Below are 23,438 nucleotides of genomic sequence, written 5' to 3' on the forward strand. Positions count from 1 at the left end.
AAATCTTAAAATAGGATTATTCATAAGGAAATCAGATCACCAAGGAGCAGAATCACAGATTCTTCACTGACAGCAGAGTCTTCTATTCTGTGTCTATTTGGTTTAGAACGATTAAAATATCAAGACAGCATCTTCGCTACTAGGCCTAGAAATAAGGGGATACTATTTGCCTGTTTTTCTCAGTTGTTGCCTGGTGTCTGTCTCTATTCCCAGAGTTCCTTGTGCTAATAGGTGCTCCATGTGGAATTACTATACGAATGGGAGTTCCCAAAAAGCAGGCTTATCCCCAAGGATGCCTATAGCAGCCTCCTCTTAACTTCTTGATTTCAAGGCCCAATTCTAGATTGCAATTCCCCACCTCCCCCAAAAAGGAGTTTTAAATCTTAGAGGGGATTTTATAATAGTGTTCAAGTACATGGAGAACTCTTTTCAGGAAAGGTTACCCGTTATCTCTCTCCTCCTAAAAAATTTAACAGGAAGAAACTGGCACAACTACTAGTTTCGATGAGGTATAAAGGATTTCCTGACCTTGAGGATTATAAGCTCTGGAGTGACTGAGTCTGGAGACTTAATACAAAATAGTCAGCAAATAAATCCAGAGCAGATACTCTCCGCAGTCATCCTACTTGGAGAAGGAATCTATCAGAAGGAGAGTATTTAAAAAATAATTTGATTGGAGATATAAAAACTGTAGGTAATTTCAACAGTGAAGCATTTATTAGTCAAGCAAAGAAATGTAAACCTGATGTTTCTAAATCATTTAAGTACAGAATAAACCTTTAAACTCAAGAATAGTTTTCTCTTACATAGAATTGCTAGTTTCTAGTGGCAGACAGCAGAGAGATGATGAAAGGTGGCTGGGGAAAGATAAATCTTTGAGAGTTCTCGGAGAAGTACTGATGAATGACACAGAAGCCTTGACATTTGCTGCCTTGCTGTGTTGGTTCTCGGCCTCACTAGAGAGTGGACCTCCTGCTGAAGGATCTAGCATTTTCTTGAAGTATTTCCCACCTGCCCCAAGATTATAAATGTATTAGACTCTACTGGTTATCAAACTTTGATTTCTTATACCACTTCTGAGGCTATAATGTGGACATTTACTGCCATGTTCTTTTGAAATTGTCCAATCGTGATAATATTTGTTTGCAAGTCATTAGGTGAAATACAACTAGAACATGGAGATGTGTCCACATCATAATGGCTGATATGTAAGAGGAAATGGATTTTTTCCATTTCTGTCATCTGTGTCTTTATGTAGTTTTTTTTCTACTTAGTAAGAAACAACCATTTTTTATCGTCAGAGGTTCTTTCCAGATGTTTGCATAAGCTTTTTCTTTTTTTAGTAAGTTTATCTTTTTTTATGTCAGAGCTACTATATTAACAGTAACCTTTATGTTGTAAGTTTTGTTTTTAAAAGGCGTCTAAGTTACAATTACTCATCAAACTTTATCGCTTTTTAGACCTGACTGAAGCCTCCATTCCCAGGTGGTTACTGGAAATTGGTGGTATTTATCTCCACGGTTATGACAAAGAAGGCAACAAGTTGTGTAAGTATAATGTATGTACTGGCTTTTCAGGATTTTGAGATGTAGCCATCCATCTCAACTGAATTAATAATAGGCAGAGCTTTCTACGTATGTACCACACGTCAGGTTTCCTACAATAGGGATTGTTAGGGCCAGCTGGACCAAGCGTCAGATACTTAGTAGTTGAATGTACCGTTTGCATTATAATAAAGTAGGCTGTAAAGGCAAATGCCACATCCCATCACACAGCCACAAGGATGTAACTCAGAGTCATTATCTTCTTTCTAATTTACTGATGTTAAAATTCAACCCAGTATCTTTATGGAAAATCTTTTTGATGGTCACTAAGGGTGGCTAAATGGGCCAAGCCGAATTTTGGGCAGAGGGGATAGAGGTATAACTTGGTTTGTACCAATGCTGGGACTCAGCAGGAGTGTCACAGCCCCATCCTGAGCAGATGTCCTGCCAAGGCAGTTTGCTGCACGGTCGTGCCCGCCTTGTGCACCCTGTGTGTGGCCCATGGTCAGCTCCTGTTGTAACAGTGCTCTCGTAGCGTTTTCCTCCCATTGCTGGCTCCCCCTCAATCTTCCTTTCCCATTCCTTATTCCACCTGTATCTCACATGTGCTTCCCAGGCTTTGTTCCCTTCTTGGCCTCTTTTCCTTTCCAGCTGATGCAGTCTCCTTGGGTGATCTCAAGTACGTTGGCACCTTCAGCTGCCTTCTCCCCAACAGCGGTGACCCCAGGCTGTCCCCAGGCCACATGCATGTACACATCCAGCTGCCCACCGGATTGATGGTTGGCCGCCTTCAATACAACACACAGCTGAACCATATGCGTCCCACCACCCGCCCTCCCTGTACTCCCAGCTCGGGCCCACAGCCATCGGCTCTTCCTCTGACAGAGCTTCACTTTAGCCCCTCCTCCAATTTCAGTAGCACTTCCTCAGTTCACTCCCAACCCCTACCCCCTTAGCATTTCATGCAGATTTCTTCAAGCCCTGCCTGTCTCTCTGTTCAGCTGCTCCTCTCACCACTCGTCACATCTTGTCCTAGCTGCCACCACTCTGAATGGTTGCCAGGCTCCGTCCCCACACACGACACCCGCTCATGCTGCCATCGTGCTTCCGTCTGGGCTTTTCCTCTGGACGGAACATTTTTCTAGTGCTCTGTTTTTTGTTAAGCACAGTGTAGAGTACTTTTCGGTTATTACCAAATATTGTTTTTTCCCTTACTTACTAAGGGGGGAAGTGTATTTTCTAAGGGGGGAAATAGTTTACCTTTCTGCTACTCTTTAAGGTTCCCTAGTATATACTATTTCGAAGAGATGTTTTTAATCTGAGAAACAAAATAAAGACAAATGTTAAGGGAAAGGAATGATATAATATATGCATAAATAATATTATAATGCCATAAGTATTTTTTCTTATTTTTATCTTATGACCTGCTTAAAGTCTGGATCAGGGTGAAGTATCATATAAAAGACCAGAAGACCATATTGGACAAAAAGAAGCTTATTGCGTTCTGGTTGGAACGGTATGCTAAGAGAGAAAATGGGAAACCTGTAACAGTGATGTTTGACCTGTCAGAGACTGGAATAAATAGCATAGTAAGCATTTTTCATTAATTCTTAAATCATTGTTTATCATGACATCCTCCCTCTCTCCTGTCCTCCCTGCCACTACCCCATTGACCAAGTAGTCCTGTAAAATAGAGCTAACCAAGTCATGTTGGGGATTTATTTCCAACCCCTGCATTGTGAGTGAAGTCAAACGTGGAATAGGATTTGCAAAAAATTAAATGTGCTTCAGTATTTGGCATTGAAACTGTAGATTTCCTAGAAATATTCCTTGTCCGATACACAGGATATGGAAGGAAGACGTCGAGGCTGGCAGGGTAATGAGTAGGTGTGGTAACAGTGAACTTTTCTATCAGAGCTAATAATGCCCTATACAGCACCTCCCCGTGCCTGGTGCAGAGTAATGCACTCAGGAAATGTGGAGTACAGTAATGTATGCTCTCCAGCGTACCATTACCCGCATGCCATGTTTTGCAGTGGCAAGATGTTCACCTGCATTTTTGCACATCCAGCACTTTGTGATTTTGTTGAGGTTTTTTGTTTGCTCGTTTAGGTTCGCTTTCTGTTTGATTTGGTTAGCTTTGGAAACCAGTTTTCTTCAGGTGATTTTGCCAAGCTTAAAAAATAAATAAAACCTACCGGTCTTTAATTTGGGCCCTTGTGACCTTAGTGCCAACTACAAACCCTTCAGCAGCGATGGGGATTTGTTGGCGCATTTATTAGAGCTGTTGTCTCTAACACTCAAAGCTGGGCTAATTCTGGTAGCAGTGAAGTGGTGTTCGGAGACATGCCTGGGGCAGCGTTGAAATCTTTTTCAAAATCCAGTTGGCAAAGTATGTTAATATTCCCTGAAGTGTTCGTATTCATACTCTTTGGCTGGTAACTAACATCTAGAAATCTATTCTAAAGAAATAAACCTGAGTATAGAAAAAGTGTACATCAAAATTTTTTCAGAGTGTCATTTAAAATGGTGAAAAAGTAGAAAAAATGTAAATGTCAATACAGTGAAGTGAATTATGGTGTATCTAATTGATGGAGTATGTGTAGCTATGTAAAATGGTGTTTGTAAAGAATTTGTAGTAATATTGGAAAATAGCTTTTTTTTTTTAAGAGAAAAGGGCGACAGGGTTATATCCTAGTGATACATAGCCCCCAAAAGGGAAGCCTTAGACATTAAACAAACAAAAAACAGGCTAGAGTTTTTTTAGGCAGTGGGACTACAAGTTTTTTTTCATCTTTCTTTGTCTCTAAGAGTCATTTGCCCTGGGTTATTTTTTCAATCTAGTTTCCATGTCAATGAGTTCTAGATTACAGAGTAAACCATTTTATACCCAAAATCTAAATCAAAATGCCTAGATAAATAAATATTGCATAATAATAAATTATGATTCTATTATCCTTTATGTATGATAGTTTTCTATTTATTAACCCAGAATCATAAAAAATAAATGTTAATGTTTTTTATTGACAAATACAGGGGCGAGGAATTGAGCTGATTATTTTTCAAGCTACTTATATACTGTTTCATTATCTTTAATTTATAAAGTTTATTTGCATTACTAAGTAGTTAAATCATTAATGTTTTCAAATACTAGAATCTTACTGAATTATGTTTATACATGACCCTCGTAATTCAGAAAAGATTTAAGTCAACCTTTAAAGATGTATACATAATTGCAAGTCAAAATTTAAATTATTTACTAGAGTTAGGCCACTAATTTGGCTTTAAGCTTGCCTGAAAGAAATGGAATCATTTAAAATTACTCAGTGAACACAACATCATAAAGCAATTATACTCCAGTAAAGATAAGACAAATAAAATAACTCAGTGGACATACTTTAAAACCAGCATTTTAGGGAAGTTTATCTACTGCTGATACTTGAACCAGAAGAAAAGTCTTTCTTTTTTTTTTTTCAAGTTTTATTCTTTAATTAAAAAAAATTTTTTTTTGAGTGATTGATTTTTTGGCTGCACGCATGTGGAATCTTAGTTCCCCTACCAGGGATCAAACCCGCACTTCCTGCATTGGAAGCGTGGAGTCTTAACCACTGAACAGCCAGGGAAGTCCAGAAAAGTCTTTCATGGGTCTTCAAAGGGAAGACATTTTACAAGATAATGAATAGCATCCTTGAAAACATCCTCACAGAATGCAGAGCAGTGGGTTTCATGGAGCTTCTTTATGTAGTACCCACTAATACATGTACACCAGTGGCATCCTATCAAATCGGCTTGAATTAGCAGTAATTTGGGATTTTATAAGCAAGGTTATTCAATTAAAGATGAAAAGAATATTGGACAGAGACTTTTGGGGCAAAGTCTGGAAGCCACAGATCATATACTAGGTAACCAAATCTTTACATAACTAGTTATTTTGAGATACCTTCTTTGACTCTTCAAATTATTCAACTCTGTGCACAGTGGATATAATGATTAGTTATAAAGGTATTATTATATGCTAGGATTTATCCCATAATAAATATGTAATATAGTTATGGATGCTTATTTTCAGTTTATTAGCGTTAAAGATGCTACAACTCACATGCTAGGAATAACTTTATAGACTCAGATCTCTAGGGCAGCTCACCTTTGAGTAACTGATGGATTTAAGTTTGCCTGGTTGTATCTTTCATCCTACAGTCCTTATAAGATGGCTGATTAGTAAGTCAGCCTGTCGCTAGTGGAAACACACGGAATGAAATGATCCATGTGAATAGTAACCCTAATAATCTAGTTTCATGTTGCTGTGTTCAGTGCAGTAGAACCAATAGTCAGCCTAGAAATTGAAGTCAATGAACAACATTTAAATATAAACGAAAAAACTCTAATTCTTATTCTAGACTCCTACACAAGAGGAAAGAAGCTAGAAGTGAAGTAGATACAGCAGGCCAATATGATCAGATTAACTGTTGTATAAAAGATTAATAAAATATATTTTATTGACTATTATGAGGTATAGAAATTAGGTTTAAAAAACAAACATATCAGAATTAACATGCATATATATTGTCATTCCAAGTAGTCAGGTTGAAAACTATATACTTGTTCTAATAATTCTTTAATTGTTCGACAGATGTTTAGAATTTCTTTATGGGGTTCCTCTTTCTTTATTTCTTTCTTTCTTTCTTTCTTTCTTTCTTTATTTATTTCTGCGGTACGCGGGCCTCTCACTGTTGTGGCCTCTCCCTTTGCGGAGCACAGGCTCCGGACGTGCAGGCTCAGCGGCCATGGCTCACGGGCCCAGCCGCTCCGCGGCATGTGGGATCCTCCCGGACCAGGGCATGAACCCGTGACCCCTGCATCGACAGGCAGACTCTCAACCACTGCACCACCAGGGAAGCCGGGGGGTTCCTCTTTAGATCCGTTTTATAATGCCACATTACCTTAGCAGCCTAAAGTATCTAACTAGTCTGGGGTAACATGAATGATGTTTAAGCCAATTTCTTTAACTCAGTTTTAGGACTGATTATTATAAGTAGCTTAATGACTTAAAAACTAACTCCTGGGAATATAAATATTTATTTATGAACTATTTTTAAAAGAATTTAATAATTACCTCATTTATATTTAATAATTTATCACCTTTAGAAATATGCAATCTAAAATTCTCTAATGTGGACAGTCTTAAAGATTTAAATGTATAATCTTTCTTTTAGGACATGGACTTTGTACGCTTCATCATCAACTGCTTTAAGGTTTATTACCCTAAATACCTCTGTAAGTAACTTGCTCCTTTATAAAAATACAATATAGCGAAACCGTACACAGTGTCTAAGGATTGTGGAGCTTTGTATTATTTTAGACTTTAATACCTGAGACATTGTTTTCTGGTGAAGAGCTTAAATATGTTCTAGAAGTTGAAGTACATATCCTAGTAGGTACAGGAGAAATTTTTCATAAATAATCATTGTCCTTTACAGTTAGTTTTAAGAGTTCAAGTTATAATCTGTGTACATGCCATCCTATCTCTCACACACACACACACACACACACAGAGATGTAAAAGCATACATTTATTTCAAAGATTATCCCATTTTTACTAATTTTTCAACTGAGAAATTTTAAATATTATTTGGAACTTCTTACATGCAAGAAACAGATGAGCAATATTGGTAAGTAAAATATACTGTGTGATAAGCAATACTCATACATAAAGTACATTGTGTTTCTAGTTGCTTTTTTTAAATTGTCATTAAGAAAGCACTTGACTAGTGTGCACGACATTTGAATATGGTGGCATTTGGAGTTTGTTTTTAATTGTGACTCTTCTATTAATTACCTGAATGAAAAACTCCTAAATATTATATATTCATTTTTGACTTAATAGATTTACATGATGGCTTCTCCCTAGGGAAATCAAGATGCCATTCCACATAAACAGTCAAATATTTTTAAGAACCCCAGTGGGTTGAAAGTGAAGAGACAGAAGAGAGGCAACAGGGACATCAGAAATGGAAACTCACAGGTCTGCCTGGGCACACCCCTGGCAAATACCACAATTAGCGTCTTTGGGGACTTGTGACTCAGGTGACACTACAGCATGAAATGCCTAAGTCATTTTATTTTGACGTGCTTTCACATTAGTGTTAATGTGATGTGAGAAACAGACAGAAAGCATGGTGGATATCGAGGATCATTGCCACTCCTAGCCCTGTGCTCTCGTGTCTTCAGAGAGAGTGTTGATGAACATTTTTAGGTAAAAAGAATGTCTAGTTTGGGGAACCTGTAGGATCTGCTGTTCCTTCTGAATTCTTCCTGGATCTGGCATATACCCTGATTCATTAAGACTTGCTGAGTGGTGCCAGTCATTGGTCAGTAGGGAATCACTGCCCTGGATTATTAGATTTTTTCTTTCATGTACAGAATGAAAATAAAATATCCACTTGTTTATTGAAATACCCAAAGGGGTTTGTGAAGAGCTGTTTATAAAGAACATAAATATTACTATTACTTTATAAAACACATCTAAGATTCTTTTGAGAAAACTATTAATAAATTCATGGGTGTATATCAAGATGAATTGAACACTGTCATTCCAAATAACTAGAGTTAATTATTCTAGCTACATAATGTTTTGCAGACATTGAATTTTTTTTGCGGAGCACAGGCTCCGGATGCGCAGGCTCAGCGGCCATGGCCCACGGGCCCAGACGCTCTGTGGCATGTGGGGATCCTCCCGGACCAGGGCACGAACTCGTGTCCCCTGCATCGGCAGGCGGACTCCCAACCACTGCGCCACCAGGGAAGCCCACAGACATAGAATTTTATAGAATCTTAAGTTGATCATGTTTCAAAATTTGTCATGAAATATAATATTCTTAAAATCTTGAGTCAAAATCTTTTTAGACATATCTCAGATGAAGACTGAGGTATTGAGCACCAGGGTACCTCTTTGCAACTACCTTGTTCCTTACATGTGCATTATTTGTCCTACATTAATATAATCATTCTAGGAAGTTCTCTGTTCAGGGAAGAATGAAATTATGTTTTGATTCATCTGGAATAGAAGAATGAATTTGTTATCAAAAATCCCCTCTGTGGGTTCTGATTCTTTATCATAATTGTTAATAGGGCTGCTTAATATCTTCATCTAAGTATACAAATAAAATTTCTGTATACTTTGGAATTATTTGGTTTCCTGAGGCTCATAATATTAAGAAAAGTTGAAATCATTTTTGTTTCTTAAAACATAATGATTTATTAAAAATGGGGCAACTGTCAGTGGGTTTAACAATATAATATCTAGAAAACTAGAATTGAAGCCATAAATTAGACATTGAAATCATTTTAAAGCTCAGTGGACTTTAGCACTAATATGACATGCCACATCCAGAGTTTCCACTTACCCACTTACTATTTTGTTTGGTACCTTTCTGCAAACAACAAAAGCAATAAATGAATAAAAGAACACGCTATTTGCCAAAGGGCAGTGATAGTACATTATTCATTTCACACAAGCCATCCTCCTAGGTGAGCCCCTCACCATTGTGAGAAGTCAGTTTAGTTCTAGCACCACTCACACTTTATGGAATTAAAACTGAGTCATCCATCTCAGTTTTTAGATATATTTAGATCACTAGTTTTTTTAGGCCAGGTATAAGTGACTACTATTGTGGTACTAAGTCACAGACAATGAATTTTTTTTATCTTTCAGCAAAAATGGTGATCTTTGATATGCCTTGGATAATGAACGGTGAGTATATTACTTATACTTTCCTAACATAAAACGTCTGATTTTTTTTTCTTTGACAATTTAGCCATATTTCTATGGTTGTTAAAAAAGAATGTTATTGTGTTTGGTGTGTAATTTTAAGAGGCTGCAGCTAGAACACGCAAAGGCTGTTCCTAAGCAAACTGGGCCAGCGTTGTACCCCCAGGCTCTGGGGATATGCATTAGTCTTGTCTAAAAACAGTTTTAAAATGTTCAGTCATTCAGGTAAAACTATAGCCAGAAGACCTGTTTGTCATCTACAGATGGGATATGTCACAGAATGCAGACCTCGGCTAGGTTCTCTCATGGGCTTCAGGTGTTGAGGAAGAAAATGGGATGAATCTAAAATTTAGTCCAAATCTCTATAGTCACATAATCCTTAGGACAGTCATGGTATATATTTTGGGCAAAAAAAAAAAATTTAAACCATTGAAAAACATTCTTTACCAACTCGGATGTGGCTGTAAATTTAATGTTATTTTCAGAATGTGCATTTTCATTCATGTTTGCCAATCAATTGTTACATAGAAGGCAGTAGAGAAAACGAATGAAATCAAAACTTGGTTCTTTGAAAAGTTCAACAAAATTGACAAAACTTTAGCTAAACTGATGAAGAAAAAAAGACTCAAATTATTAAAATCAGGAATGAAAGAAGAGACATTACTACTGACCTTAAAGAAATGTAAAGGATTATAAGGGAATACTGTGAACAGTTGTGTGCCAAGAAATTAGATAACCTAGATGAAATGGGCAAGTTCCTAGAGAGACACAAACTATCGAAATGGACTCAAGATTCTGAATAGAAGTATAACAAAAGAAATTGAATTAGTAATCAAAAAACTCACAAAGAAAAGCTAAGACCCCAGATGGCTTCACTAGTAAATTCTACTAAACATATAAAGAAGAATCAACACCAGTTCTTGTCAAACTCTTCCAAAAAATAGAAAACACTTCCCAACTCATTTTATGAGGCAAGTATATCCCTAATAATAAACATCACAGAAAAAGAAAACTAATATCAGACTAATATCCCTTATGAATATAAATGGACCAGCCCTCAATAAAGTAACAAACTGAATCTAGCAGCATATAAAAAGGATTATATACTATGATCAAGTGGGATTTATCTCAGAAATGCAAAGTTGGTTCAACATATGAAAATCAACCAGTTACCCAACATATTAATAGACTAAAGAAAAAAACCGCGTGATCATCTTAATAGACACAAAAAGTATTTGACAAAATCCACTACACTCTCCTGATAAAAGCACCCAAGAAACTAGGAATAGAAGGTTCACAGAGTTGGGACAACTGCCAAGTTAGTTGGATCACAGTAGTTCACACAAGACTACCCTCACTTATGACACTAATTGTAAGTTCAAGGGGTTTCCAAAACTACCCTCAGGTTTACTGGAATCATTCACAGAACTCACTGAAAGCTATTGTACTCAAAGTTATGGTTTATTACCAGGAAACAATTCAGATTAAAATCAGCCAAGGGTAAAAAAAACCAAACATATGGTAGAATCCAGGGAAGTACCAAATGTGGAGTGTGTTACTTTCCCGTCATCAGTATGTGACAGTGCTCATGAAGTATTTTCAAACAGGGAAGCTCACCCAAACCTCGGTGTTCAGAGTTTTTATTGGGGCTCCGTTTCCTAGGCCTGACCAGTTTATCACATGGTTCATCTCAGTCTCCAGTCTCTCCAGAGGTCTACAGATACTGTGTGACCCAAAGCCCCCACCCTAAATTGTATTGTTCCAGTGTGACTCGGGGTCCCTAGGCAAACAAAGACACTCCAACAGGCATGAAGGTTACCTCCAGAAGCTGAGGGTAAAGGCCAGACCTTTCTTTGGGTAAAGTTAATTTTTCACAGAAGAGAATTTCCTCACCCCGATAAAGGGCATCTATGTAAAACCAACATCTATGAAAACCCACGGCTAACATCATACTTAGCAATAAAAGAATGAATATTTTCCCCCCTAAGATCAGGAACAAGATAAGGTTGTCAGCTCTTACCACTTACATTGCCAGGGCACTTTGGCAAGAAAAAGAAATAAAAAGCATCCAGATTAGAAAAGAAGAAGTCATACTATCTATATAGGCAGGTGACATCTTCTATATGGAAAATTTTAAGGAATACACACACACAAAAGCCTATTAGAACTAATAAATGAGTTCAGCAAGGTGGCAGGATACAAAGTCAATACACAAAACCAGTTGTATTTCTGTACACTGGCAATCAATAATACAAAAATGAAATTAAACAATTCCATTTATAATAGCATCACAGAGAACAAAATACTTAGAAATAATAAAAGAAGTTGAAGACTCATGCTGAAAACTACAAAACACCATCGAAGGAAATGCAAGACCTAAGTAAATACTCATCTCTTGTTAATAGATTAGAAGACCTAATATTGCTAAGATTCAATGCAGTCCTGTCAAAATCGTAGCTGCCTCCCCCACTTTTTTTTTTTTTTTACAGAAATTGACAAGTTTGTCCTTAAATTCATATGGAAATGCAAGAGACCCAGAGTAGTAAAAATCTTGAAAAAGAACAGTGAAATGGAAGGACTCACACCTCTTGATTTTTTTTTTTTTTTTTTTGGCTGGATTGGGTCTTAGTTGAGGCACACAGGATCTTTTGTTCTCATTGCAGTGCGCTGGCTCTTTGTTGCAGCGCACAGGCTTCGCTCTCGTTGTGGCGCACCGGCTCCAGAGCACATGGGCTTTGTAGTTGTGGCATACGGGGTCTCTAGTTGTGATGTGTGGGATTAGTCGCCCCACAGCACGTGGGATCTTAGTTCCCTAACCAGGGGTTGAACCAGCGTCCCTCGTATTGCAAGATAGGTTGTTAACGACTGGACCACCAGGGAGGTCCTGTACCTCTTGGTTTGAAAACTCACTACAAAGCTATAATAATTAAGATGTTGTGGTGTGGACATCAGAATAGACACATAGATCAGTAAAACAGAATTGAAAGTCCAGAAATAAACCGTAACATTTATGATTAATTGATTTGTTAACAATGGTGCGCAGACAATTAGGTGGAGAAAGATTAGTCTTTTTAATAAATGGTACCGGGACAACCGAATATCCACATTCAAAAGAATGAATTTGGACCTCTACCTTCCGTCACATACAAAAATTAACTCAAAATGGGTCAGAGTTAAAATTATAAAACTCATAGGAAAAAACATAGGAGTAAATCTATATGACTTTGGAGTAGGCAGTGGTTTCTTAGGTATGACACCAAGAAAGCACAAGCAACAGAAGAATAGGTACATTGTACTTCATTAAAATTGAAAACTTGTGTACCTCAAGGGACACCATCAAGAAGGTAAAAAGACAACTCTCAGAATGGAAGAAAATATTTACACATAAGACATCTGATGAGGGACTTAGGTCTAGAATACATAAATAACTTTTATAATGCAACAGTAAAATGACAAATGGCCAAATTAAAATGGGTGAAAGATTTTAATAGACATTTTTCCAAAGAAGATGTGCAAATGGGCAATAAATACATAAAAGATGCTCAACATCATTAGTCATTAGAGAAATGCAAGTAAAAACCGAATGAGATACTACTTCATACCTACTAGGATGGCTGTAATCAAAAAGACTAAAGTAACAAGTGTTGATAGTGATGTGGAGAAATTGGAGCCCTCATACATTGCTGGTGAGCATGTTAAGTGGTGCAGCCACTGTGGAAAAACAGTTTGGCAGTTCCTGAAAACATTAAACATAGAATTACCATGTGACCCAGCAATTCCACTCCTAGGTATATCCCCAAGAGAATTGAAAACATGTCTACACAAAGAGTTGTACACAAATGTTCTTGGTAGCATTATTCATAATAGTGAAAAGTGGAAACAGTCCAAAGTTCATCAATTGATAAATGGATAAACAAATGTTACATATCCATAAAATGGAAAGTTATTCAGCCATAGAAAGGAATTAAATACTGATACATGCTACATCATAGATGAACCTCAACATGCTGAGTGAACAAAGCCAGTATGAAAAAAAACACATGTTGCATGATTCCATTTATACAAAATGAGCAAATCCATAAAGACAGAAACTAGATTAGTGGTTGCCAGGGAATGGGAGAAGGGAGGATAAGGAGAGGTTGCCAGTGGGGGCAGATTTCTTTTCGGTGTGATGACAGTGTTCTAAAATTAGATAGTGGTGATGGGTTACACAACTCTGTGAATATACTAAATAAAAAACATTGATGTCTATACTTTAAAAGGGTGAGTTTTATGATATGTAAGTTTTATCTCCATAAAGCTGTTATAAAAAGTCAGATTTTGCACTTCAGTTAATTCAAGTAGCATAGCTTCAAACATGTCAACTCAGACTTTTTAAATTGAAATTAATGAAAATGTAAATGTTATGTAAAAAAATTTTATGCACAGTTAGCCAAAGTAAAAATGCAATTTTCTGAACCACTGTTTAATCTTTATCATGCGGTTTTATTTCATTTTTTTTCGTTGACACTTCTGAAAATTTAATGCTAGATTTCTCTTTTAATTCCTTTAAAATGTGCTTAGAAAGTCATGATGGAAACGAGGTTTAAAAGTTTAAGTAAATCAGAATGGCATGACAGAACAAAATTGTAATTACTAAACAGCTGTGTTTGATAACGGTTTATTCTTGCACATTCTGTAAGATCGTCACAGTTCTAAGCTGCAGGGCTTGGGAGAAAGGCACAGAAGTTCAGGCTTAGGATGGAAAGTCTGGGTCTGGCTCACGCATAATGAGGAAGCCCGCTTTCTTCTCTTCCTGACTTCTCATTTGAGAAGGTTTTTCAGATTGGGGGTTTATCAGAGAGGCATAAGGCAAACGACTCTTCTCATACTATTGTACATATTAGTGAATCACAATGCTGTTTGATTCATTGTCTGGAAATCTCAGTAGTTGGGATCATTGATGGATTTGTACAGAGGCCAAAACCCTGATAGGTTTATTAATGAACATCAGGATAATTTAATCTTCCTGAATCTTCCTGGAACATTTGAAACCTACAAGGGACAGTCAAAATGTAGATGCCTACAGAGATTAGAGAATGTGAATTAAGTACTGTGCCATGGAAAAATACATATTAACAGATTTTAGCCTGAACTAATTCCAGAGGACGTGGGTTAGCACATACAGTAAGTAAATCGAGAAAGAGAATGAAAGGAATTTAATGAAGTGACTGTTTTTTCTTCAGCTGCTTTCAAAATTGTGAAATCCTGGCTTGGTCCAGAAGCAGTGAGTTTGTTGAAGTTTACAAGTAAAAATGACGTCCAAGACTATGTCAGTGTAGAATACCTGCCTCTTCACATGGGTGGAACTGTAAGTACAGTACTTGAAACCTGTTTCTAAAATAAGACTGGGTCATGGCACATGAGGCTGTATTCTTTCCTCAAGGAAAAAGGAAAAGCAATATCTTACCATCCTAAGAAAAATCATAGATATCCTAAAATAGCAAGCAGTGTTACAGACACTTTTTATTTAAGTTTTCAAGTTGTTAAATGTTTATTTGTGAATAGGTCATGTCTTTACATGGTTCTAAACTGAAACCTATGGAGTAAAAGTATTGAGAAACAAGTATTCAGTAAAAAGTCTTTGGACTGCTATGCCAACCACACTGTTCCCCTCCCTAGTTTCATTTCTTATTTTTATTCCCAGGGATCTTTGTTACCTATATAAGCAACCATAGTAAATATGCAATACATATATAAGCAATTATAGTATATATATAATTCTTTCTCCCTCCCATCTGTTTTAAAAAAGTAGTGTATTTATACACTACTGTGTATCCTGCTTTTTTCTTCACGTCTTACAGGTCATTCTAAATTAATATGTGATAAGCTGTCTTACTCTTGTTTATGGCTGCATAGTATTCCAGTGTCTAGAGATGAACCATAAATTTTTTAAGGAATAACCATAAGTTATTTAATTTCCTTTTGATGTGTCTTTAGTTTGCTTCCAGTTGTTTACTGTTGAACAGTTTTTAATATATACTGTCATTTCATTTTTTGGAAATGATCTTACTACTGAGAAGTTAAGAGACCAGGAGTAAGTAGATATATGTTAAATTTTTAATACTCCATAACAATGAAACATATTTGGATAATGACTTTTTTAAATAAACTGAAACCTATGGATTTGGTATGCTTTGGGTTAATTTGATTAATATTTCAATTATTTGATTTTTACAATCTACTTTGTACTGGCAAAATTGTATTCAACTAGAACCGAAGGACTAGCAAAATGAAAAGTTTTCGTGTGTGCTTTTCTTTGTTTTCTTTCATTTTAAAAAAGTTGAACCAATACTTTTGGGGGGGAGCTATCTTTTATTTTTATAGTACATATTTTATTTGTACAATACATCTGGAACCTATCAAAGATCATCTCTTAGCGACTGAATAAAATATCTGAACCACAATTTACTCATTTTTTTTTTTCTTTGCGGTACGTGGGCCTCTCACTGCTGTGGCCCCTCCCGCCGCGGAGCACAGGCTCCAGACGCGCAGGCTCAGCGGCCATGGCTCACGGGCCCAGCTGCTCTGCGGCACGTGGGATCCTCCTGGACCGAGGCACAAACCCGCGTCCCCTGCATCGGCAGGCAGACTCTCAAGCACTGCGCCACCAGGGAAGCCCCACAATTTACTCTTACTCGCCACGAGGATGATGTGTTATACAGAAAGTTCTCAGCAGCTTTTGGCAACCAGCTACAGATGATTTTAAAAAGGAAAAAAAGGAAAAGAAGAAATAGTACAAAGTCCTTAGACAACACTTATGATCTGAGACTCAGATTTATTTTAAAGGATAACAAACATATATTATCCTTAGGTCTAAGATTCTGTTTCCAGACTATCAGAACTCAACATAATCCTCCACAGAACTCCCAACACACTTCAACTCACTGCAAGAGAAACTGGGTGGGGTGGGGGTAACAGAAAATTGAATCTTTCCTATACAGACATGCACAATAATTTCTTCAGCCAAATTGGACCTTAAACTGGTTACGAGTATCTTGATGCCCAGACATCTGAAAAAGCAAATGAAAAGTCTCTATTATTACTGAATGATGGTCATTAAAGATGGCTGAAAATATGTTTCTTTTTTCCCCCTTAAACATCCAATTATTTCTGTCTTTTTTTTTTAACTTTTATTGGAGTATAGTTGCTTTAAAATGTTGTGTAAGTTTCAGGTGTACAGCCAAGTGAATCAGTTATACATATATATACATATATATCCATTCTTTTTCAGATTCTTTTCCCATATATTTCAGAGTGTTGAGTAGAGTTCCCTGTGCTATACAGTAGGTCCTTGTTACTTATCTGTTTTATATATAGTAGTGTGTATATGTTAATCCCAATCTCCTAATTTATCACTACCCCCATGTTTCCCCTCTGGTAACCGTAAGTTTGATTTCGAGATCTGTGAGTCTGTTTCTGTTTTGTAAATAAGTTCATTTGTATCATTTTTTATTAGATTCCACATATAAGTGACATCATGTGATTCTTGTCTTTCCCTGTCTGACTTCACTTAGTATGATCATCTCTAAGTCCATCCATGTTGCTGCAAATGGCATTAATTCTTTCCTTTTATGGCTGAGTAATATTCCTTTATATATATGTAGCACATCTTCTTTATCCATTCCTCTCTTGGGCATTTAGGTTGCTTCCATGTCTTGGCTATTGCAAATAGTGCTGCAGTGAACGTTGGGGTACATGTATCTTTTCAAATTATGGTTTTCTCTGGATATATGCCCAGGAAGTGGGATTGCTGGATCATATGGTAGTTCTATTTTTAGTTTTTTAAGGAACCTCCATACTATTCTCCATAATGGTTGTACCAACTTTCATTCCCACCAACAGTGCAGGAGGGTTCCCTTTTCTCCACATCCTCTCCAGCATTTATGATTTGTAGATTTTTTTTTAAATGATGGCTATTCTGACCAGTGTGAGCTGATACCTCATTGTAGTTTTGATTTGCATTTCTCTAATAATTAGTTATGTTGAGCATCTTTTTTTTTTTTTTTTTTTATGTTGAGCATCTTTTAATGTACTTCTTGGCCATCTGTATATCTTCTTTGGAGAAATGTCTATTTAGATCTTCTGCCCATTCTTTGATTGGGTTATTTTGGTTTTGTTTTTTTTTTAACCGCATGAGCTGTTTGTATATTTTGGACATTAATCCCTTGTTGGTCGCTTTGTTTACAAATACTTTCTCCCAATCTGTGGGTTGTCTTTTTGTTTTTGGTTTCCTTTGTTGTGCAAAAGCTTGTAAGTGTAATCAGGTCCTATTTCTTTATTTTCATTTTTATTACTCTAGGTGGTGGAACAAAAAAGATATCGCTGCAATTTATGTCAGAGAGTGTTCTGCCTATGTTTTCTTCTAAGAGTTTTATGGTATCTGGTCTTACATTTAGGTCTTTGATCCATTTTGAGTTTACTTTTGTGTATGGTGTTAGAGAGTGTTCTAATTTCGTTCTTTTACATGTAGCTGTCCAGTTTTCCCAGCACCATTTACTCAAGAGACTGTCTTGCCTCCTTTGTCCTAGTTTAGTTGACCGTCGGTTGGTGTGTTTATTTCTGGACTTCCTATCCTGTTGCGTTGATCTATGTTTCTGTTTTTGTGCCAGTGCCATAGTGTTTTGATTACTGTAGCTTTGTAGTATAGTCTCCAGATTGCTTTGGATATTTGGGGTCTTTTGTGTATCCATACAAATTTAAAAATTTTTTGTTCTACTTGTGTGGAAAATGCCATTGGTAATTTGATACGAATTGCATTGAATCTGTAGATTGCCTTGGGTAGTGTAGTCATTTTGACATTATTGATTCTTCCAGTCCAAGAACATGGTATATCTTTCCATCTGTTTGTGTCATCTTCAGTTTCTTTTATCAGCGCCTTATAGTTTTCAGAGTACAGGTCTTTTGCTTCCTTACGTAGGTTTATTCCTAGGTATTTTATTCTTTTTGATGTAATGGTAAATGGGATTGTTTCCTTAATTTCTCTTTCTGATCTTTCATTGTTAGTGTATTGGGATGCAAGAGATTTCTGTGTATTAATTTTGTATCCTGCACCTTTACTGAATTCATGGATGAGCTCTAGTAAGTTTTCTGGTAGCATCTTTAGGATTTTCTATGTATATTATCATTTCATCTGCAAACAGTTGACAGTTTTACTTCTTTTCCATTTTGGATTCCTTTTATCTTCTCTGATAGTTTTGGAAGTCCTGTACACAGCAGTGTTGTATAAAAGTGGTGAGAGTGCACACGCTTGTCTTGTTCCTGATCTTAGAGGTAATGCTTTCAGCTTTTCACCATTGAGTATGATGTTAGCTGTAGGTTTGTCATAAATGCCTTTTATTATGTTGAGGTATGTTCCCTCTATGCCCACCTTCTGGAGAGTTTTTTATCATAAATGGGTGTTGAATTTTGTCAAAAGCTTTTTCTGCATCTATTGAGGTGATCATATGGTTTTTATTCTTCGGTTTGTCAATTTGGTGTATCACACTTACTGATTTGTGGATATTAAAAATCCTTGCATCCCTTTGGATAAATCCTACTTGATCTTGGTATATGATCCTTTTAATGTATTGTTGGATTCAGTTTGCTAGTATTTTGTTGAGGATTTTTACATCAATGTTCATCAGTGATATTGGCCTGTAATTTTCTTTTTTTGATATCTTTGTCTGGTTTTGGTACCAGGGTGATGGGGGCCTCATACAATGAGTTTGGGAGTGTTTTTTACTGTGCAGTATTTTGGAATAGTTTCAGAAGGATAGATGTTAACTCTTCTCTAAATGTTTTATAGAATTCACCTATGAAGCCATCTGGTCCTGGAGTTTTGTTTCTTGGGAATTTTTAAATCACAGTTTCCGTTTCAGTACTGGTCTGTTTATATTTTCTGATTGGTCTGTTTATATTTTCTGTACTGGTCTGTTTATATTTTCTGATTAGTCTGTTTATATTTTCAGTACTGGTCTGTTTATATTTTCTGATTGGTCTGTTTATATTTTCTATTTCTTCCTGGTTCATTCTTTGGAGATTGTACATTTCTAAGAATTTGTCCATTTCTTCTAGGTTGTCCATTTTATTGGCATATAGTTGCTTGTAATAGTCTCTTGTGATCCTTTGTATTTCTGTGGTGTTTGTTGTGATTTCTCCTTTCTCATTTCTAATTTTATTGGTCTGAGCCCTCTCCCTTTTTTTTCTTGATGAGTCTGGCTAAAGGTTTATCAATTTTGTTTATTTTCTCAAAGAACCATCTTTTAGTTTCATTGATCTTTTCTGTTGTTGTCTTCATCTCTATTTCATTTATTTCTGCTCTGATCTTTATGATTTGTTTCCTTCTGTTAGCTTTGGGTTTTGTTTGTTCTTCTCTTTCTAGTTGCTTTAGGGGTAAGGTTAGGTTGTTCCTTTGAGATTTTTCTTGTTTCATTAAGGTAAGATTGTATTGCTGTAAACTTCCCTCTTAGAATTGCTTTGCCACTTCCCATAGGTTTTGGATCTTTGTGTTTTCATTGTCATTGTCTCTAGGTATTTTTTGATTTCCTCATTGATTAATCAGTGATCCATTGGTTGTTTATTAGCATATTGTTTAACTTCCACGTGTTAGTGTTTTTTACGGTTTTTTTCTTGTAGTTGATGTCTGTCTCATAGCATTGTGGTTGGAGAAGATTGTTGATATGATTTCAGTTTTCTTAAATTTACCAAGGCTCACTTTGTGGTCCAGCATGTGATCAATCCTGGAGAGTGTTTCCCGTGTACTTGAGAAGAATGTGTATTCTGCTGCTTTTGGATGGAATGCTCTATAAATATCAGTTAAGTCTATCTGGTCTAATGTGTCATTTAAGGCCTGTGTTTCCTTATTGATTTTCTGTCTGGATGATCTGTCCATTGATGTGAGGTGTTTAAAAGTCCTCCATGATTATTGTGTTACTGTCAATTTCCCCTTTTATGTCTGTTACATTTGCCTTATGTATTGAGGTGCTCCTAAGTTGGGTGCATATATATTTACAATTGTTATATCTTCTTTGATCCCTTGATCATTACGTAGTGTCCTTCTTTGTCTCTTGTAACAGTCTTTAAAGTCTATTTTGTCTGATATGAGTATTGGCACTCCAGCTTTCTTTTGATTTCCATTTGCATGGAATACCTTTTTCAGTCCCCTCACTTTCAGTCTGTATGTCCCTAGATTTGAAGTGGGTCTCTTGTAGACAGCATATATATGGGTTTGTATCCATTCAGCCAGTCTATGTCTTTTGGTTTGAGCATTTAATCCATTTACATTTAAAGTAATTATCTATGTATGTTCTTATTGCCATTTTTTATTTTATTTTTTTGGCCATGCTGCATGACTTGCAGGATCTTAGTTCCCCAACCAGGGATTGAACTCAGGCCATGACAGTGAAAGCACCAAGTCCTATGCACTCGACCGTCAGGGAATTCCCTTCTTAATGCCATTTTGTTAATTGTTTTTTCCATTTGTTTTTGTATGTCTTTTTTCTCCCCTTCCTCTTTTGTTCTCTTGTGATATGGTGACTTACTTTAGTGTTGTGTTTGGATTCCTTTTTCCTTCGTGTGTGTCTGTTGCAGATTTTTGGTTTGCAGTTACCATGTTTTGATATAGCAGTCTATATACGAATAAGATTGTTTTAAGTTGCTGGTCTTTTAATTTCAAATGCATTTCCAGTATCCTGCATTTGTACTTCCCTCTTCTCATGATTGATGGTTTTGATAGCATATTTGTGTGTGGATTATTTCCTACCTTTACTGTTAGTTTGCCTTTACCAGTGAGCTTTTCCATTCATAATTTTCTTGTTTCTAGTTGTGGCCTTTTTTTCCCCCATCTAGAGAAGTTCCTTTAGCATTTGTTGCAAAGCTGGTCTGCTGGTGCAGAATTCTGTTAGCTTTTGCTTGTCTGTAATGCTTTTGATTTCTCCGTTGAATCTGAATGAGATCCTTGCTGGATAGAGTAATCTTGGTTGTAGGTTTTTCCCTTTCATCTCTTTAAATATATCGTGCCACTCCCTTCTTGTCTGCAGAGTTTCTGCTGAAAAATTAGCTGATAACCTTCTGGGAGTTCCCTTGTATGTTATTCATTGCTTTTAATATTTTGTCTTTGTGTTTACTTTTTGTCAGCTTCATTAATATGTGTCTCGGGGTGTTCCTCCTTGGGTTTATCCTGCATGGGACTCTCGGCACTTCCTGGACATGGGTGACTATTTCCTTTCCCATGTTAGGGAAGTTTTCAGCTATTATTTCTTCAAACATTTTCTCAGGTCCTTTCTCGTCCTTCTGGCACCCCTTTAATGTGAATGTTGGTGCATTTAATGTTGTCACAGAGGTCTTGTAGACTGTCCTCATTTCTTTTTGTTCTTTTTTCTCTATTCTGTTTCGTGGCAGTGATTTCCACCATTCTGTCTTCCACTTCATCTGTTCTTCTGCCTCATTTATTCTGCTCTTCATTCCTTCTAGTGTATTTTTCATTTCAGTTACCATATTGTTCATCTGTGTTTGTTTTTTCTTTAGGTATTCTAGCTCTTTATTAAACATTTCTTGTGTCTTCTTGGTCTGTGCTTCCATTATTTTTCCGAGATCTTGGATCAACTTTACTGTCATTACTCTGCATTCTTTTTCGGGTAGATTGCCTATCTCCACTTCATGTAGTTGTTTTTCTGGGGTTTTTATCTTGTTCCTTCATCTGGGACATAATCCTCTGCTGGTCTCATTTTGTCTAACATGCTGTGATTGTGATTTCTGTTCCACAGCCTACAGGGTTGTAGTTCTTCTTGCTTCTGCTGTCTGCCCCCTGGTGGATGAGGCCAGTCTAAGAGGCTTTTGCAGGAAATTCCCTGGCGGTCCGGTGGTTAGGAGTCCATGCTTTCACTGCTGAGGGTGCACATTCCATCCCTGATTGGGGAAACTAAGATCCTTCAAGCCACACGGTGCGGCCAAAGGAAAAAAAAAAACCATTTATTTAAGAGGCTTGTGCAGGTTTCTTGTTGGGAGGTACTGGTTCCTGCCCATTGGTATACGGAGCTGGGTCTTGTCCCTCTGGTGAGCAGATGTGGGCTCAGGAAGACTTTAGGCAGAATGTCTGCTGATAGGTGGGGCTGTGTTCCCACTGTGTTGGTTGTTAGGCCTGAGGCATCCCAGCACTGGACCCTGCAGGGTGTTGGGTGGGGCCAGGTCTTGGTGAGAAAATGTCAGCCTCCAGGAGAGCTCACGCCAATGAGCACTCCCCAGAACTACCACCAGTAGTGTCTTTGTCCCCACAGTGAGCCACAGCTGCCCCCCACCTTATAAGGAGACCCTCCAGTACTAGCAGGTAGGTCTAGCCTTATGTACTGAGGTGCTCCTAAGTTGGGTGCATATATATTTACAATTGTTATATCTTCTTTGATTGATCCCTTGATCATTAGGTAGTGTCCTTCTTTGTCTCTTGTAACAGTCTTTAGTTTAAAGTCTATTTTGTCTGATATGAGTATTGGCACTCCATCTCCTATGAGGTCACTGCTTTTACCTGTGGGTCCTGGTGCTCATCAGACCTTATGTGCGTCCTCCAAGAGTGGAGTTTCTTGTTTCCCCCAGTCCTGTGGAATTCCTGTAATCAAACCCTGTTGGCCTTCAAAGCCAGATGCTTTGGGGGGCTCCTTCTGATGCCAGACCCCCAGGCTGGGCAGCCTGATGTGGGGCTCGGGACTTTCACTCCTGTGGGAGAACCTCTGCTATCTAATTATTTTCTAGTTTGTGGGTAGCCCACCCAGCAGGTATGGAATTTGATTTTATCGTGATTGCACCCCTCCTATCGTCTCGTTATGGCTTCTTGTTTTTGGATGTAGAATATCTTTCTTGGTAGGTTCCAGTGTTTTTTTGTCAATGTTTGTTTAGCAGTTAGTTGTGATTTTGGTGTTTTCATGAGAGGAGGTGAGCTCATGTCCTTCTACTCTGCCAGCTTGTCTCGGCCCTCAGTCACAAACGTTTCATTTTGGCATGCTCAATTTTTGTCCATATTTTTATGCCTTCTAGGTTTCATGTTTTACTTAGAAAAGGCCTTCCCTTACTTAGGTTTTGTGTTTTGGGGGTTTTGTTGGTTTTTTTTAATCCTC

The 23,438-nt window shown here is 37.2% G+C and overlaps 1 protein-coding gene across 4 annotated transcripts in view; it reads left to right on the forward strand.

Annotated features, from left to right (window-relative positions):
• Nucleotides 1-23,438, forward strand: part of MOSPD2 (motile sperm domain containing 2) — a 68,389-nt gene that overhangs the window by 15,310 nt on the left and 29,641 nt on the right. For all 4 annotated transcript variants that reach the window (XR_004348096.1, XM_032620126.1, XM_032620129.1 and 1 more), the window contains exons 4-8: nucleotides 1,461-1,547; nucleotides 2,979-3,133; nucleotides 6,758-6,818; nucleotides 9,256-9,294; nucleotides 14,538-14,662. Coding sequence is in view for 3 of the 4 variants with exons in the window: in XM_032620126.1 (XP_032476017.1) it covers nucleotides 1,461-1,547; nucleotides 2,979-3,133; nucleotides 6,758-6,818; nucleotides 9,256-9,294; nucleotides 14,538-14,662 (467 nt within the window). In the remaining variant the exon portion in view is untranslated. The remainder of the gene's footprint in view (nucleotides 1-1,460; nucleotides 1,548-2,978; nucleotides 3,134-6,757; nucleotides 6,819-9,255; nucleotides 9,295-14,537; nucleotides 14,663-23,438) is intronic.

Source organism: Phocoena sinus, chromosome X (assembly GCF_008692025.1).
Source record: "Phocoena sinus isolate mPhoSin1 chromosome X, mPhoSin1.pri, whole genome shotgun sequence".
Taxonomy (NCBI): Eukaryota; Metazoa; Chordata; class Mammalia; order Artiodactyla; family Phocoenidae; genus Phocoena; species Phocoena sinus.